Source organism: Mus musculus, chromosome 9, assembly GCF_000001635.26.
Source record: "Mus musculus strain C57BL/6J chromosome 9, GRCm38.p6 C57BL/6J".
NCBI lineage: Eukaryota > Metazoa > Chordata > Mammalia > Rodentia > Muridae > Mus > Mus musculus.
Genome location: NC_000075.6, coordinates 103,098,770 through 103,114,496, shown reverse-complemented (window position 1 = coordinate 103,114,496; position 15,727 = coordinate 103,098,770). Strand labels below are relative to the sequence as shown.

The 15,727-nt window shown below is 46.0% G+C and overlaps 1 protein-coding gene and 1 long non-coding RNA gene across 3 annotated transcripts in view; one reads left to right on the top strand and one right to left on the bottom strand.

Moving 5' to 3' along the window:
• The window catches only part of Rab6b (RAB6B, member RAS oncogene family), a 73,610-nt gene extending 70,780 nt beyond the window's left edge, over positions 1-2,830 (bottom strand). The window contains exon 1 of one of the 2 annotated variants that reach the window (XM_030244403.1): positions 2,271-2,830. In XM_030244403.1, the coding sequence (XP_030100263.1) occupies positions 2,271-2,815 (545 nt within the window). In that variant the 5' untranslated portion in view covers positions 2,816-2,830. The remainder of the gene's footprint in view (positions 1-2,270) is intronic. The other variant, NM_173781.4, reaches the window with a different exon arrangement.
• On the top strand, positions 1,230-9,993 carry Gm46128. Its single transcript, XR_001779270.2, has 2 exons — positions 1,230-1,971; positions 9,811-9,993. It is a non-coding gene; the product is annotated as a predicted gene, 46128 (long non-coding RNA).
• The last annotated feature ends 5,734 nt before the right edge of the window (positions 9,994-15,727 follow it).

Below are 15,727 nucleotides of genomic sequence, written 5' to 3'. Positions count from 1 at the left end.
AGACTCACAGACACCACAAGCTCTGTACACCCGCGGTAAACAACTCACTAATAACACAATGATGGATTATGTTCCAAGGGCCTATGAATCCTGCCCCTAACCAATTAGCCAAGCATTCCACCAGGCCACAACCAACTAACTGAGCCCATAAATCCTCTCAAAGAGGTTCCAGACTTGGCTTTCCGCATTGAAGGTCATCTTATTTCCCAATGACACTCTAGTTAAAAATGGCAGACGGGAAAATGGAAGTGGGGGTTCCTGCTCCCAAAGTGTTCACAACTCACAGTGGGTCTCTGGGCAAGACCTCCCCACTCTCTCTCCACATGAGCATGTGAGGAAAGGCTGTCTCTCACTTCTGTGACTCCAGACCTGGAGGGGTTGGCAGAACTCTCACTGGGGGTGGCGTGTGTGTGTGTGTGTGTGTGTGTGTGTGTGTTCCACCCATCAGCAGTTGCTAAGGGAGCCCAGAGTTTCATTCAAACTCACCACATATGATTCTTTATGGAACTGTGTTCAGATTTAGAATTAACAAATATTCTTTGAACTCCAGCATAGTCCAGGCACTGGGGGAAACATGAGGCATAAGGGCTGCTTCCAGCTACCCACTACTCAGAGACAGAAACTGAGTGTCCAGGAGGCCTGGAATCAGGCAAATGACAACACAGTTGAGAGCCCCCCCCACCCCCCAAGGCTGCTGTGCACCTGCAGGCTCCCTCCTAGGGCTGAGGTGCTCCCAAAATCCTTTCCACACAGCAAGGAACGGAGGTGTCCTTTGTGACACTTGGGATCTACAAAGCACAGGGAATCAGATCCAGCTGGCTACCTAGCTGAGCTGGGTACGATGTGAAATGTCCCAAACCCAGCTCTCCGGGACAGGCAACCCCGACTTCCACCCGGCTCCCAACCCTCCAGCTCAGGTACTGAGCATCAGCAGACAGGAGGTGGCCATGTGACCTCCACAGCCCACACGCACACGTCATAGCTGCACGGTGCCTGGGCCCACCAGGTCCTCCCACGGCCTTCCTCCTCTTGGCCTCCAAACCAGCTAACAGAACTGGTTTACAGAGCTAGAGCTGGGAATCCCGCCCCCCCCCCCCCCGGGATCCCCCTCTCTTCCAGCAGAAATGCTCAGAAGCCCAGCTTATGTCTGTAACCCCCTGGTTATGTGACTCCTGGACCGAGGCTCTCAAGGAGGTACTCCTTCCCACAGGTATCAGAGGGGTCGCTGCTCTTCTGTCTGAGCTTCCCACCTTGGACCAACCTGGGTGTCAGATACTTGGGAGGGGAGACTCCTGGGCAGCAAAGAAACCCTTACTCTCCCCCTCCTTAGGCTCTGGCTGGCTGCCACGGTGACCTCCCCTCCCCCAAGAAGGGCGGTGAGCTGGGAGATGGGGGGTGGGAGAATCCACCGGCTCCACTGATGCTCTCTAGAGGGGGCAGGGAAGCCAGGCAGGGCGTGTCGCCTAGGCCTTTCTCTGCCCAGTGCCAAGCTCACAGATATGAGACGCCTCTGTACCATCCCCCAAGTCACCTGCTATGGGAAGAATCTTCACTCTCACGATCCACACCCCTAAGCCCCAAAGAGGCTAACACATTAGTGAAGGACAGTGAGTCTAGAACCTTCTGCCCAGTCGGATGTAAGCCAGAGAAGCTAAGTGCCCAGTTACCCTACCACTTGCACCCACTCTTTTCGAAAAGGGACAGGTGTCGTGTTCCCCATTTCCCAGCAGCAATCTGCTCCAGAGCTGGACGCGTCCTTTCCCTAGATTCCAGGCAGGGTCCGCAGGGAGCCCCTCGGGCGCAACCTTGGGGTGGGGGCAACCAGCTCCCAGCCCCACCTCGTTCTCCCAAGAGAGGCTCCTGTCCCTTCGCCCACACCCTCGCCGGCACCCAGACACCTGCACAGTGCTCCGCAGCCTGTGCCGCAGTGCGAGCTAGTCAGCGAGCCCGCGAGCCCGGCGCCTAGAGCGGGTGAGCCAGCCGCCGCCCTCGGTCCTCCCGGACGCACCTGCACCGGGTACCCGTACCCAGATCTCACACTCACCCTCATCCCTTGACCCCCAGAACCACCTTCTTCCTTTCCCCCTTGGTCCTCCCCAGCCCGGCCCCACCCGAGCCAGCCCCATCTCCCCATCTGCATCCCTCTCCTCTACCGGGGCGTGGAAGGGCCTTGGCGAGCCAGGGCTGGGAGGGTCCCTAGTGGGGTGGCTGAATGGGCGGCGTGGGGAAAAGACTCGGCTCCGAGCCGAGAGAATAAGCCGAGTACTCACCGCTCTGCTCCCCTAGGAAAACCAACTTGAATTTTCGCAGCGGGTTCCCAAAATCTCCCCCTGCGGACATGGTGCTGGCAGCTGGGGCCGGGCGAGGAGGAGGAGGAGGAGGAGGAAGCGGTGAAGGAGCAGGGAGGGGAGAGGAGGAGGGCGAGGGGAGGCGGCGAGCGGTGCGGGAGCCGGAGGGGGAAGGGCTGGCTGCGCGCGCCCCTGACTCCCCAGCTGCGGCCGGGCCCCGGCCTGCGGCTGCGTGTCCGACGGCGGCGACGGCGGAAAGGGAGGAGGCGGGGTGCGCGGCGCAGCCCTGGGTGGCGTTGGCTGCACGGGCGACGGGCGCGCTGTGGACGCCCGAAGCTCGGCGCGGGCAGCGAGGCACGGGCGGAGCGGGGCGCAGGGACCGAGCTGGGCGGAGGAGCGCTCTCCGAGCAGCGCCACGCGCCCCCTCCCGCCCGCCTGCTCCGCCCGCGCCTGCGCTCTGCGCGCTCCCAAGCCTCTGATGTCATGCGGAGCCCGTGGGTTTGCGGGGCTTGGGGGGCGTGCGCCATCCAGCCCCCACCCGGGCAGCCGGCTCCGGAGAGCCACCTCCTCTTGAGCCTAAGAGAGGTGCCCTCTTTGGAGCGTCTTGCTCTGCCCTGCTGCTTCTGTCTCACCCACCCACCTAGGGGGAAAAAAAAAAGACAGGACTTGGTCAAGAGGACATTTGTTTCTGGTCTTTGACACCTAAATGCGGTTCCCTTCTTCCGTCTCAGACCCAGATAGATGGTCAGACAGGGCGGGAACATAGGAAAGGGTCAGTGTGTGGTGTGGTGGTGAGTAGGAAGATGTGCGGATACCTGGCTCAGACCTGGGGTATGGCTCCTCGGTGGCCCCTGCTGGCCTCTAGCTTACCTCCTATCTAGCTAGGCTCAGACTCTTCATGCGGAGGGGATCTGTGGTTGTCCCCAGAGGAGCTGGCCAGTGAGAGAGAAGACACCCTTACAGGATATGCCTACTAGGGTTTGAAACCTAACCTGCCTGGTAGAAGACAGCTCCACTAACCCAAAGACAATGCCCTGCCTCTTTTGATCCTGAGACCGTCAGCCCAACCACACTCCTGCGCCCTGCTAGTTAGGTTTATTCGGGTAATGAGCTACAAGAGTATAAGAGAGCGACCTCTAAGTTTGCAGGGCACACACAGTAGCGTGAGAGCAAGGAGTAGACGCCAGACTAAGGTTAAACGCAGTCCCCAAGCAGTACACTCTAAGGCATCGGGTTAATTGAGGCTTTACAAAGCCCCTCCCCTCTTCCTCTCCAGCCACTTGCTGGTCTTGACCTTCTCTGGCCATTCAGGGAATGTTTGTTTGGGACTGTTTGGAATGTGTAGTGTATGTTACACAAAGCAAGCCAGGAGTGAAATGCACACACACACACACACACACACACACACCCGTGCCTACGGATTTCCCAGGGGACACTTATGAATTTACCCCGAATGTACCCACTAGAGTCTCCCACCGCACATTGAGCCCTCACAGGAAACTCCATGGAAGCAGCTGAGGTTCCACTTCACCTAGAGTTTAGGAAACAGTTGCTGAATGCTCGAATTAACCTCTAAAACTACTCTCAAATCAGAGTAACTGTTCTATTCTTGTGGTCTTCTTCGGTTTGAAGTCCCTGGAGTCGGAGGTCATCCCTCTGAGCATATAAGCATGCCAGATTGGGCACCAGACTAAGATAACTCAGACTCCACCCTACTTTTGCCCCGAGTGTGTTGCTGTCTCGGGATCCAGCATGGGCTGAGGAAAGTTTTGGCAGGTGTGTCCGACCCACTGTCCACAGGCCATATGCCTTGCAGGATAGCTTTGAATTCAGCACAACACAATATTGTAATCTTATGTAGAACATTATGAGATACTGGATGGGTTTCTACATTTTTTGGGGCAAGTTTTTGTTTATTGTTGTTGATCCCATTGCCTGGTTTTACATTGTGAAGTTTGTAGATTGCAATGTTGTGTCTCCGTAGCTAGAAGTTGGACACTCCAGCAGTGAAAGAACTACTCCTAAGCCACACCCCTCCCTGCCTGTGGAGGTCAAGGCATTCAGGGGGTTGGGGGGTGTCACACCTTCCACCCAGCATTTCCTCATCTGTACTGGTTCAGTCGGCTGGGTTGGCTCCTGCAGTCTGGGCAGAGCTACACAGCATGGTCTTCATGCTGTATGTGAATCCTAACCTTAGAATGCTTCTGCTCTCTTCCAAGTCTCTCCCTTACCCTTGCCATTCCTTTGTCTCTTAGGGGAAGGGATCATCTTTATTCTGTCCTGGGATATCAGGCATTTCCCATGTGATAGATAAAAAGAGCCACTATAAGCCTCTTTTTGGTAGTCTCACTAGAAAGAGTTTCTTCTGCATGGCATCTTTCTGCCCTTCCTGATGAGTGTGTTCTCTGGATGAGGAACATGGAAAGACATCATATCGCAGTGAACACACACCTGTCTTCTAATTCTTCTTTTATCCCCTCCCCCTTTTCCTCCTTCCCCAAGGCAGAAAACCCAAACTCTCAACACTTTCATTTCTCTTGAGTCTTTTGAATTCATATTTCAAACCCTGTCTTCTGACTTGCTCTTCCCTTCTCGCTGTACTCCCAAGATTCCTGTTGATGCATAGAGCAGAGCCTTTGGTTCCCGTGTCTGCTTAGCATTCCATCGTCTGCCCCAATTTTGAAACCATTTTCAGTAAAAATGTGTCCAGTTTTTAAAGCCTGAAATAGTTTTAGACTACATAGAGGTTTCAAAAAATAGTACAGGAAGTTTCTGTGTCTCTTCATCCAACAGCCCCCACGATAACATCTTACATAACCACGGTACCTTAGCAGAGCCAGGAAATTAACCATGGAAAGAGCACCCAGCCTTCTTTCTGCTTTGCAAATGGTGCAGATAGGACTGTTCTCTACCTGTCTCCTGGTGCACCTGCGGAAAGGTTCCAAAGCTCTGCAGAGAGGAAATACATCAAGGGCTAAAACCTGATGTATGTTGTTATCTTTACACCAAAGATCGCTGTCGGAACATATAGCTACCCCACCACCCATGTTTCTTCATGTTCTTCAAGAAGGGCTTGGCTATTTGCCCTTGGCTATTTCTTAATCGCGTTCTCACGCCCGGCCAGGAAGAACACAACAGACCAGAATCTTCTGCGGCAAAACTTTATTGCTTACATCTTCAGGAGCTAGGAGCGCAAACCCTCCGCCCCAAAAGCGAAAGCCCCTTCTATTTACATCTTTAGGAGCCAGCGCAGAGCGCACTCTATTGTTTACATCTTTAGGCAGCGAGCGAGCGCAGGGCGCGCAGAGCCAGAGAGATGCCAGCGAGAGAGAGAGAGAGAGAGAGAGAGAGAGAGAGAGAGAGAGAGAGAGAGAGAGAGAGAGAATGGCGGAAAACCCCGTCCCCTTTAAGGAGGAGTTATTCTTCGCTTAGGACGCATCACTCCCTGATTGGCTGCAGCCCATGGCCGAGCTGACGTTCACGGGAAAGGCAGAGTACAAGTAGTCGTAAAATACCCTTGGCACATGCGCAGATTATTTGTTTACCACTTAGAACACAGGATGTCAGCGCCATCTTGTGACGGCGAATGTGGGGGCGGCTCCCAACAGCTATTTACATAAAAACATAACTACAGATTTCTCTTCATTTGGAAGTCACTATGGGTTCACAAGAAGTTGCAAAAAAAGTCAGACCCGTGGGTACTTTATCTAACCTGCCCTACCCACTTCCACCATGGTAGTATCTTGTGTATCAAGTTCATTGTCGAGCCCGTATATAGACAATCAAGTACAAAGAGTCCCATCACCATGGGAACACTCCTGCTCCTGCCTTCCTCACACCTATCCCTTCCTCACTCTCAATCACTGAACTATTTCATTTCCTTAGACTCAAGAATCTGAACGAAATTATATTGTACGGAACATGGGGCGGGGGGGGGGGGGGGGCTGGGTTTTTTTTTTTTTTTTTCTTCTCACCTGAGATAACTCCATGGACAGATTCTGAGTTCCTGTTTGTATCAGTAGTCTACTCCATTACTACTGAGAGGTGTGCCATGGTGTGGACCACAGTAGTTTCTTCCTTCCCTCACCCACAACAGATGCCTGCATTCTTTGCATTCTTTGGATAAACCTTACCCAATGATAATAAGTTGTTCTTTTATATATATTAAATTTGGCATTCTAAAATGTTGGCACTTTTTTTTTGTCTACGATTGTGAGTGATGTTGTCCTGCAATTTTCTTCTCTTATAATATCATCATTTTCAGTGCCTGACAAATACAGAAGTGGATGCTCACAGCCATCCATTGGACCGAGCACAGGGTCCCCAATGAAGGAGCTAGAGAAAGGACCTAAGAAGCTGACAGGGTTTGCAGCTCCATAGGAGGAACAACAATATGAACTAACCAGTACCCTTAGAGCTCCCTGGGACTAAACCACCAACCAAAGGGTACACATGGTGGGACTCATGGCTCCAGCTGCACATGTAGCAGAGGATGGCCTAGTAAGACATCAATGGGAGGAGAGGCCCTTGGTCCTGTGAAGGCTCAATGCCCCAGTGTAGGGGAATGCCAGGGCCAGGAAGCAGGTGTGGGTGGGTTGGTGAGCAGGGGGAGGGGATAAGGAAGAGGGTGTTTTTCAGAGGGGAAACCAGGAAAGGAGATAACATTTGAAATGTAAATAAAGAAAATATCCAATAAAAGCAAAAACAAAACAAAACCAACAACAAAAATTAATATCATCATTTGGTTTGGATAACAGTCATGCTGGCCTCAGAAAATGAGCCAGGAAGTACACGGGCATCACCCATTTGTGGCAGGAGCTTATGTAAAATTGGAATTGTTTCTTAAATGTTGAACGGAAGGGCTGGAGAGATGACTCAGTGGTTAGGAGCACTTCCCATGCTTCAGAAAGACCAGAGTTCTGTTCTGAGCACCCACATCAGGCAGCTCATGACCAGAACCAGTGGTCTCTGATTCCCTCTTCTGGTCTCCATGGGCACTCACAGGTATATACTCACATAGACACACGTAAATATTTAAACTTTTTATGTACTTTTAAAAATTATTGTTAGTTTTGGTTTTCCAAGACAGGATTTCTCTGTGTAGACCTGGCCGTCCTCCATAGACCAGGCAGGCCTCGGATTCAGAGATCCACGTGTGTTTGCCTCCCGAGTGCTGGGATCAAAAGTGTGAGCAACTATGCTCAGCTAAGATAATTTGTTAGTGAAACAATTTTAAGTTGGATGGAATTATTGAATGAAGCCGTTGATTCTTGGTTTTCTTTATGGGGAGATTTAAAAATACCAATTCAGTTTCTTCAGTAAATATTAGACTTTTTGAGTTCTCTGTTCTCTTTCTTGATGGATCACCAACAGTCAGTGTCTTTAAAGGAATTTTTCCACTTAAGCTACACAACTTGTGTGTGAGAGAGACTATTTGTAATGTTGCCTTATTAATCTTTTAATTCTATAAACTGTCTAGTGATATGTCTCCTATTCCAGATTTTGGCAGGTTATAGCTGTCTTCTTCCCTGCCCCCAGTATTCTATCTAGAGGTCTATTGGTTGCCTTGATCATCCTAAACAATGCACTTTTGATATATTGATATTATTTGTTCGTTTCTCTTGTGTGAGTCTTGTGTGGACTACCACAGCTGCTCTGCTCTGAGCTTATAAATTCTGTGGTCCTGACATATACAGAAGACACTTTTTGGCCTCTGGACCTTACAGTCTTTCTCCTTCCTCTTCCACGAGGTTTCCGTAAGCCTTGGGGGAAGCGGATCAAACACATCACTTTGAAACCATAACCTTTGTGGTGGTTTGAGTGAGCAATGTCCCCCACAGTCTCACACAGTTGGGGTTCGGTCCCTGGTTGGAGGAGCTGTTGGGAAATTATGGAGTCATTGGATGATGGAGCCTTGCTGGAAGGAGTATGTCAGATGTCCCAGGCTTTCAGAGTTTATAGCCTTGTCCCATTTCTAGTTGGTTTTCTGCTCTCTGCTTGTGGTTGAAGATGTGACCTTCTCCACAGCTGCGGCCATCAGCTGCCTTGCATGTCTCCTCTGTCATTATGGGCTCTTCCTCTGGAACCGAAGGCCAAAGTTAGCTCTTTCTTTTTGTGAGTCAGGTCTGTCTGGTTATGGTGTTTTATCACAGCAACAGGAAAATAACTAATATGCCCTTCCATTTCCCTTCCTCACAGGCTCAAGACCATGAAAGATGCACTCATCCCCACACTAAAGGTCCCCATAGTCTTTAATAACTTCAGTATTTTAAAAGTCCAAAGTCGGGGCTGGTGAGATGGCTCAGCGGTTAAGAGCGCCGACTGCTCTTCCAAAGGTCCTGAGTTCAAATCCCAGCAACCACATGGTGGCTCACAGCCATCCATAACAAAATCTGATGCCATCTTCTGGAGTGTCTGAAGACATTGTACTTGCATATGATAAATTTAAAAAAATAAATAAAAGTCCAAAGTCTTTTAACTGTCAGCTCCTATAAAATAATAATGATAAGAATGTTCATACTTCCAATATATAATGGCACAGAGTAAATATATTTAAAAATGGGAGAACCAGGGCATAGCAGAGTACAATTACACCAAAACAAAACTAAAATCCAGCAGGATGAATAGGAGATCCTGCAGCTTCCTATCCAGCATCTGGAGCTGGTAACGTAGTCAACTGGGCATCAAAGGGCTCCATCGCTTCACTCCTCTGACTCTGTCACCTGTAGAACACACAGAGTCTCCCCCAGGCCACCTGCTCTCCATGCCTGCAGATCTCCTTGACAGATGTCCCTTAGTTCTGACCTCTGATACCCTAGGAGGCCTCCATAACACTGGGGCTTAATTTTCACAACTCTATACAATGGCCTTTTAGTACCTCTATTTAGGGTCTCCGGCCCTGCTACACACTGCCGGGCCTCCGCTGCTCATCAAGAGTCTCTACATCTTATATTCTCCACGCTGTAGATTCTGCTACTAGCTTGGGATAGATCCTGGTACCCTTGAACTACACGGCCACATTGGCTTTTGTGTGCTGGCCTTGGGGAGACATTTTCCTAGGCAGTTGCTTTCAAGGAGCATGGAACTCTTTGAAGTTGGGCTTTCTTGCTTTAAATGAATTTGAATCTTCACAAGCTAGAGCTTCCTATGAGTGAGGGTTTTTTGTTGTTGTTGTTGTTTTGTTTTTGGTTTTGTTTTTGTTTGGCCTTTGGGATACTTTTCTTGGAATCGTGAGCTAAAATGAAGCCCATTCTGGTTAGGTTTCTATTGCTGTAATAAACACCATCACCAAAAGCAACTTTAGAAGGACAGGATTTATTTCACCTTGCAGATTACAGTCCATCGTTGAGGGAAGTCGGGGCAGGAACCTGGCGGCACAAACTGAAGCAGAGGCCATGGAAGAATATTGACTACTGGCTAGCTCTTCACAGTTTGCTGATCCTAGATTCTTATTGTTCTTTTGCTTTGCTTTGCTTTTTTTTTTTTTTTTTTTTTTTTTTTTTTTTTTTGACCACCTGTCCAGGGGTGGCCTGACCACAGTGGGTTGGACTTTCCCACATCAAGAAAACCAAGAAAATGCCCACACAGACTTGCCTACAGGTCAATATGATGGAACCATTTTTTCTCCTGGGACCCCTCTTCCTCGTGACCCATCTTGGCTCAAGGTGAGAAAAAAACTAGCCAATACAAACTTTTTTTTACCACTTACATTGCTTTTATCAGAGTATTTTTATCACAGTAACAGGGAAATAAAATAGGAAGTAGTTATGCCACTGATTATAATAGAGCTGGATTCACCTATCTGCCTGCATCCCACCCTGGGTTCACTTGATAACCTAGTCTCACATGACGTTTCATACAGTAAAGCTATTTATTGTACTAATTCCTACAGATTTTGAGTTATTTACCCACTATTACAGCATCACAAAGAACCGTCCTGGGAGTCCCTTCTCTAGCTCATAACACTGAACATATCCCTCCTCTCCAGACTCACACACTACTGACCTGCTTTCTGTTCCTACGGCTTTGTGCTTCCCAGAAGGTCATACAAATGGGAGCATTCAATACATAGCCTTTGGGATCTATTCTATCTCACTTAGAAAAATTAGTTAAGCTGTGTCCAGTTTGTGGAATTACTAAATTGTTTATTTCTTTATATTGTAAGCAGAAATTCATTATTTAGATATGCTATTTGTCATATTTTATTATTTGTCAATTATGATACAGTTTTATTATTTCAATTTGTGGAAATTATAAATAAAACTGCCATCAATATACATGTACCAATCTTGGCGTTAACATATATATGTACATATACATATACATATACATATACATATACATATACATATACACCTTCAGGCCAGTAGCATGAGTGCCCAGGAGTTAGACTTCTCTGTCACATGCTAACTTGAAGAAGCATCTGGACTGTTTTCCTAAGAGTGTGTTTTCCACACCAATATGAAATAGCGATATCACAACTTAAACACCAAAACAGTATAAGACATTTTCTTTTTAAAACACAACTTTAAAAAAAAACCACAACTTTATAATTTTTATGGACTATAATTTGCTCTAACAAATTATATTGCATTACGTAACATTATATCCTTGTGTCACAGGGTTTTCTATAATTATGCATAAGCACTTCGTGTTTCTAGTCAGTGCTAATGGATTGACTCAGCGTGAATTTATTTATATATTTATACATCAGTATAATGGTGCAACATTATATTCAGATAATATAGGTACAGTGGGACTCATATAAGTTGTAATTACTAATGAAATTATTTTTCTAGTTTAGAAAGTAACAGATTAGGGACCGTGGAAATGGCTTAATGGATAATAAGCTTGCTCTGTGGGCAAGCTTGAGAAACCACATCAAAAAGCCAGGTGTGGTTGAGTGGTGGTGGTGCACACCTTTAATCCCAGCACTTGGGAGGCAGAGGAGATAGAGGTAGGCAGATTTCTGAGTTCGAGGCCAGCCTGGTCTACAAAGGGAGTTCCAGGACAGGACAGCCAGGGCTATACAGAGAAACCCTGTCTCAAAAAAAAAAAAAAAAAAAAAAAAAAAAAAAAAAAAAGAAAAAGAAAAAGAATGAAAAAGAAAAAAGAAAAGAAAAGAAAAGAAAAGCCAGATGTGGTCACTTGAGCCTGGAAATCCTTCACTGTGTTCGTTTAGAGACAGGAGGCTCACTCGGGCTTGTTTTCAGCCAGCCTGGTCTCTCAGTGAGAGACCCTGCCTCAAAAATCTCAAGATGGAGAGTGACAGCGGGACACCTGACCTCATTCTCTGACTTCAGATGACACACATAGGCACATGTAACTGCGCATACAACACACACGCTCTCACACACACCACACACAGTAGTTAATTAATTAAGGAGCGAATGAGTGCAAAAAGCTTTAAGTATAAAATGAGAGTATGAATGAGAATCTAGGGGGACAAGAGTACTATCACCAGAACAAAAGAAAAAGAAACCAGGGGAGGAGAGATGGCTCGGTCTGTACAGTGCTGGCTGCGCAAGCGTGAGGACCTGGGTTTGATCCTAACACCCACAAAAAGATGGGCATGGTCTACGGATGCCTGTAAACCCAGCGTGGAGGGGTTGGAGACAGGTAGATTCCTGGTGCTTGCTGGACAACCAGTCTGGCCAAATTGGTGAGCTTCAGGTTCAGTGAGAAACCTGTTTTAAAAGTAAAATGGAAGTTGATCATGGAAGACATCCAATGTTGACTGACCTCTCTGTTACACACACACAGACACACACACACACACACACACACACACACACACCACACACACAATTTAAAAAATTAGAGGAAGTTATGTACAAATGTCATACTGAGAGCAACTAAAACTTGCTACAGCATACAAAAACGAAATTCCTGTGTATGAGAAATATTTGATTCCAGCTCTCAGGAGGCAGAGGCAAGCAGATCTGATAGTTTGAGGTTAGCCTGGTCTACAGAGTAAGTTCCAGGACAGCCAGGCCTACACAGAGAAACCTTGTCTTAAAAAACTACAATCATACAAACAAACAAAACCAAATGAGACAAAAATTGTAGATATTTTCAACTAATGCTGAACTTGCTAACAAACTAATTTCAGGTAATAAGAAGTAGTGGAATTATCCTGAAATTAGAATTAAATATATAATATATTTCCCAAGATCTAAGTTGTAGTTTTGACTAGAAAAGATTTCTTCTTCTTCTTTTCGAGACAGGGTTTCTCTGTGTAGCCCTGGCTGTCCTGGAACTCACTTTGTAGACCAGGCTGGCCTCGAACTCAGAAATCCGCCTGTCTCTGCCTCCTAAGTGCTGGGATTAAAGGTGTGTACCACTACTGCCCGGCCAAAATTAATCTTCTTAACTGAAGATTTCTGTAGAGTAGATTCCCTTCTTCATAATATCATAAATGATTGATCTAAATGTTAGAAAAATTATAGGTACTGTTGAAAGTTTCAGTAACTCATGTAGCGTAAGAGATATGATATTTTCATCTGATATTTTCATATGTTCGAGGACTTCCAAATTAGTTTGAAAAATATTGTCCACTTGCGGCCTAAATGTTTGAACTGAATCTGAAATAAGAATATTTTGAATATTTTATATATGTCAAAAACAATCTCAGCTAGCTATAAATAAAATTAGGCTTGATCATGCCAGAAAGTGTTTCAGCACTGAGTTTAAAAACCCAGACTGATGAGAAGTTCAAAAGAAATGTTGGCCAGATATTCAATAAACAAAGTTAAAAATGTCAGTGGGATTTTTTTCTCCTTCCTGGTATTACACTCTTGTGTGAAGTTATCTATTTTGGAAATGGCAAAGAAAGAGGGAAAATTATTTATGATCTGGCAAAATAAGAACAAACATTTATTTTGCAGCTTTTCATAATACAAACCAAAAATAATGACTAGAAACAGTTTTTTGAAAATGAATCAATATGCATATTTTAATAATAATTATTGCTCTTATATACATTGGCTACAAAAGTATGAGACATTTGTGAAGAATGCCTTATGTTTGTAAGTTTGGGGTTATTTTAAAGTAATATATTACCCCTTTAATGGGATATTAATGATAAGTTGACACGGGTTATTGATTTCCTAGACCAACATGATTTTTAAACTAGTGTATTACTTATTTTTCTTGTTGCTATGACCAAATGCCTGACAACAAAACAACTTGAGAGAAAATTCATTTCTTTTGGTTCATGGTTTGAGGGTATAGAGTCTACCAGGACAGGCAAAATGTGAATGACAGGCAAAGCATAACTCCACCCGTGACCTCTCACCATTTAGCTTCTCAGTGGTCCAGAAAACAGTGGAGGGAAAATGCCAGTGCTCAACTGATCTCCTCTTCCTCCTCCTCTTCTTCCTCTTCCCCCTCTTCTCCTCCCTTCTCTTCCTCTTCTTCCTCCTCTTTCTCCTATTCATCCCCCTCTTCCTTGTCTTCCTCTTCCTCTTCCTCCTCTTCTTCCTCCTCCTTCTCTTCTTTCTCTTCTTTCTCCTCCTCCTTTTTTTCTTTTTAGTTGTTCTAGGACCCCGAATCTTGAGAGGCCCTCATTCAGGTCTGGCCATCTCTCTTCAGTGCTCTCTAGGAAAGTTCTCATAGACACAACCAGAAGTGTATCTCAATACCTCAGGTATCTATTAATCCAACTATGTTGACTATCTAAATTAACCATCAGAAGTACACCTTTTGGAAACTTGATACTCAAAACCTTCACTTTAGACCACAACTGTAGGCTTAGATTTTTTTTTAAAAAACCTACTTCTAATAAGGATTCTCAAACATTTTGACCCCCCTTCTAGGTTAATAGGATAAAGGGATGTGGACCTGTTTAGAAGTAGTTTTCTGGGGGGTGATTCCAATCTTCGTTTGTCAGGATACCAGCAGTCTAGTTCAGTAGTGTCAGGATACCAAACATGAATCAGCAGCAGTGGCACAGAAAAAGCAACAGAAAGAGCCAGGCCTCCACAGAATCAGCATGAGCCAGAGGGAGGAATGAACAGGACCAGTCTGGACACCAGGAGAAGTTCTCTGCTGTGTCTCTCTCAACAAAGGGAAGATGAACGAGGATAAAGACGCAAGACCAATGAAGCATTGCAAAGCTAGCTATGTAAGGGCACCGTCATTGTCACCGAGTCCTATTTATACTCTCTCCAAACATCACGCGTCCTCCCATGGGCCTTGCTTCAGCAAAACACCAGGTAAATCTGCATTGCTTGACATATGCAGAAACTTCCACCCCAATTGTTGCAGTGTGTGAATAATTTATACTAATCAGGTCTGCTGCTGCTGCTGTTGTAGCTGTTGTAGTAGTAGTAGTTGTTGTTGTTACACACCTGTAGAGGAATTTTAATCCAGCAACATGGCTGCTCTGGCAAGGGAGCACATCCAAGGACCTTCTAGGTCTATGTGATCTGGTTGGAATACAGATCTTAGTGTACACATTTAATCACTCAAAATGAAGGTAAGGTTAGTTTGTAGACAGGAGCAGCTATGTTTGAAAGTAACGTCTAATTGAGGAAGTAATGTCTAATTGAGGGGCAGACAAAGTGATGAACCAGAGAGAGATTTGATAGAATGAGTCGGAGATAGGATACACCCAGCTCACACAAGACCAGCACAGGAAAGAGAGGCTACTTAAGAGCAGCAAGAGAGAAAGGTGGATGGTGTTTGTGTGTGGTAGTTTTAGCAAGACTGCTTTACAAAGACAGGTGGCAGAGAGAACAAGCTAGACAGGTGAAGACAGAACTAGCCAGAACATGAGAAGGAGCCAGAAGATTAGAACATATTGCCAAAGTTAGTACAAGGTCAAACAGAGAAATTCAGTGAGAAGCCAAGAGAAGCTGGATTGAATCAGTCAGCTTGGAAAATGAAGTTGTATGGAGGCTAGAAGCTTCCAGGTCTAGGCCTTGGGATAATTACAACAGAGAAACAAACACTCTGGGCTCAGCCCAACTTGTGTGTGCACATAGCTTGGGTACAGCTCTCTTCTGATCCTTTCATCTGAGGAAATAAAAGAGACATTTACACAAACACACACTGAGTTTCTTTATATAAAAGACAAAATGGGAAATATTAGTTCTTTGTTTATTTTAATTATGTCATAACCTGGAAGTAGTTTGTTTTCTTAAGATTTCTAACTTTCTGCACTTTAACTCTAGGCTTCTTTGTTAATTCTAGAAGGAATCTAGTCATTAATTTTGCGGCTTTGGGGGCTGGGCTGGGGGTACAGCTCAGTGGTAGTGCTTACCTAGTGTATAGTGTGACCCTGGGTTCAGTTTCATACATTCTAACACCACCACCACCAATACTGCCACCACCACACCACCATCACCATGCAAACACACACACAAGTGCGTGCACGCGCACACACACTTTGAGGCTGTAGAAACCACAATTATAGTGCTAGCTTTATTTTGTATATT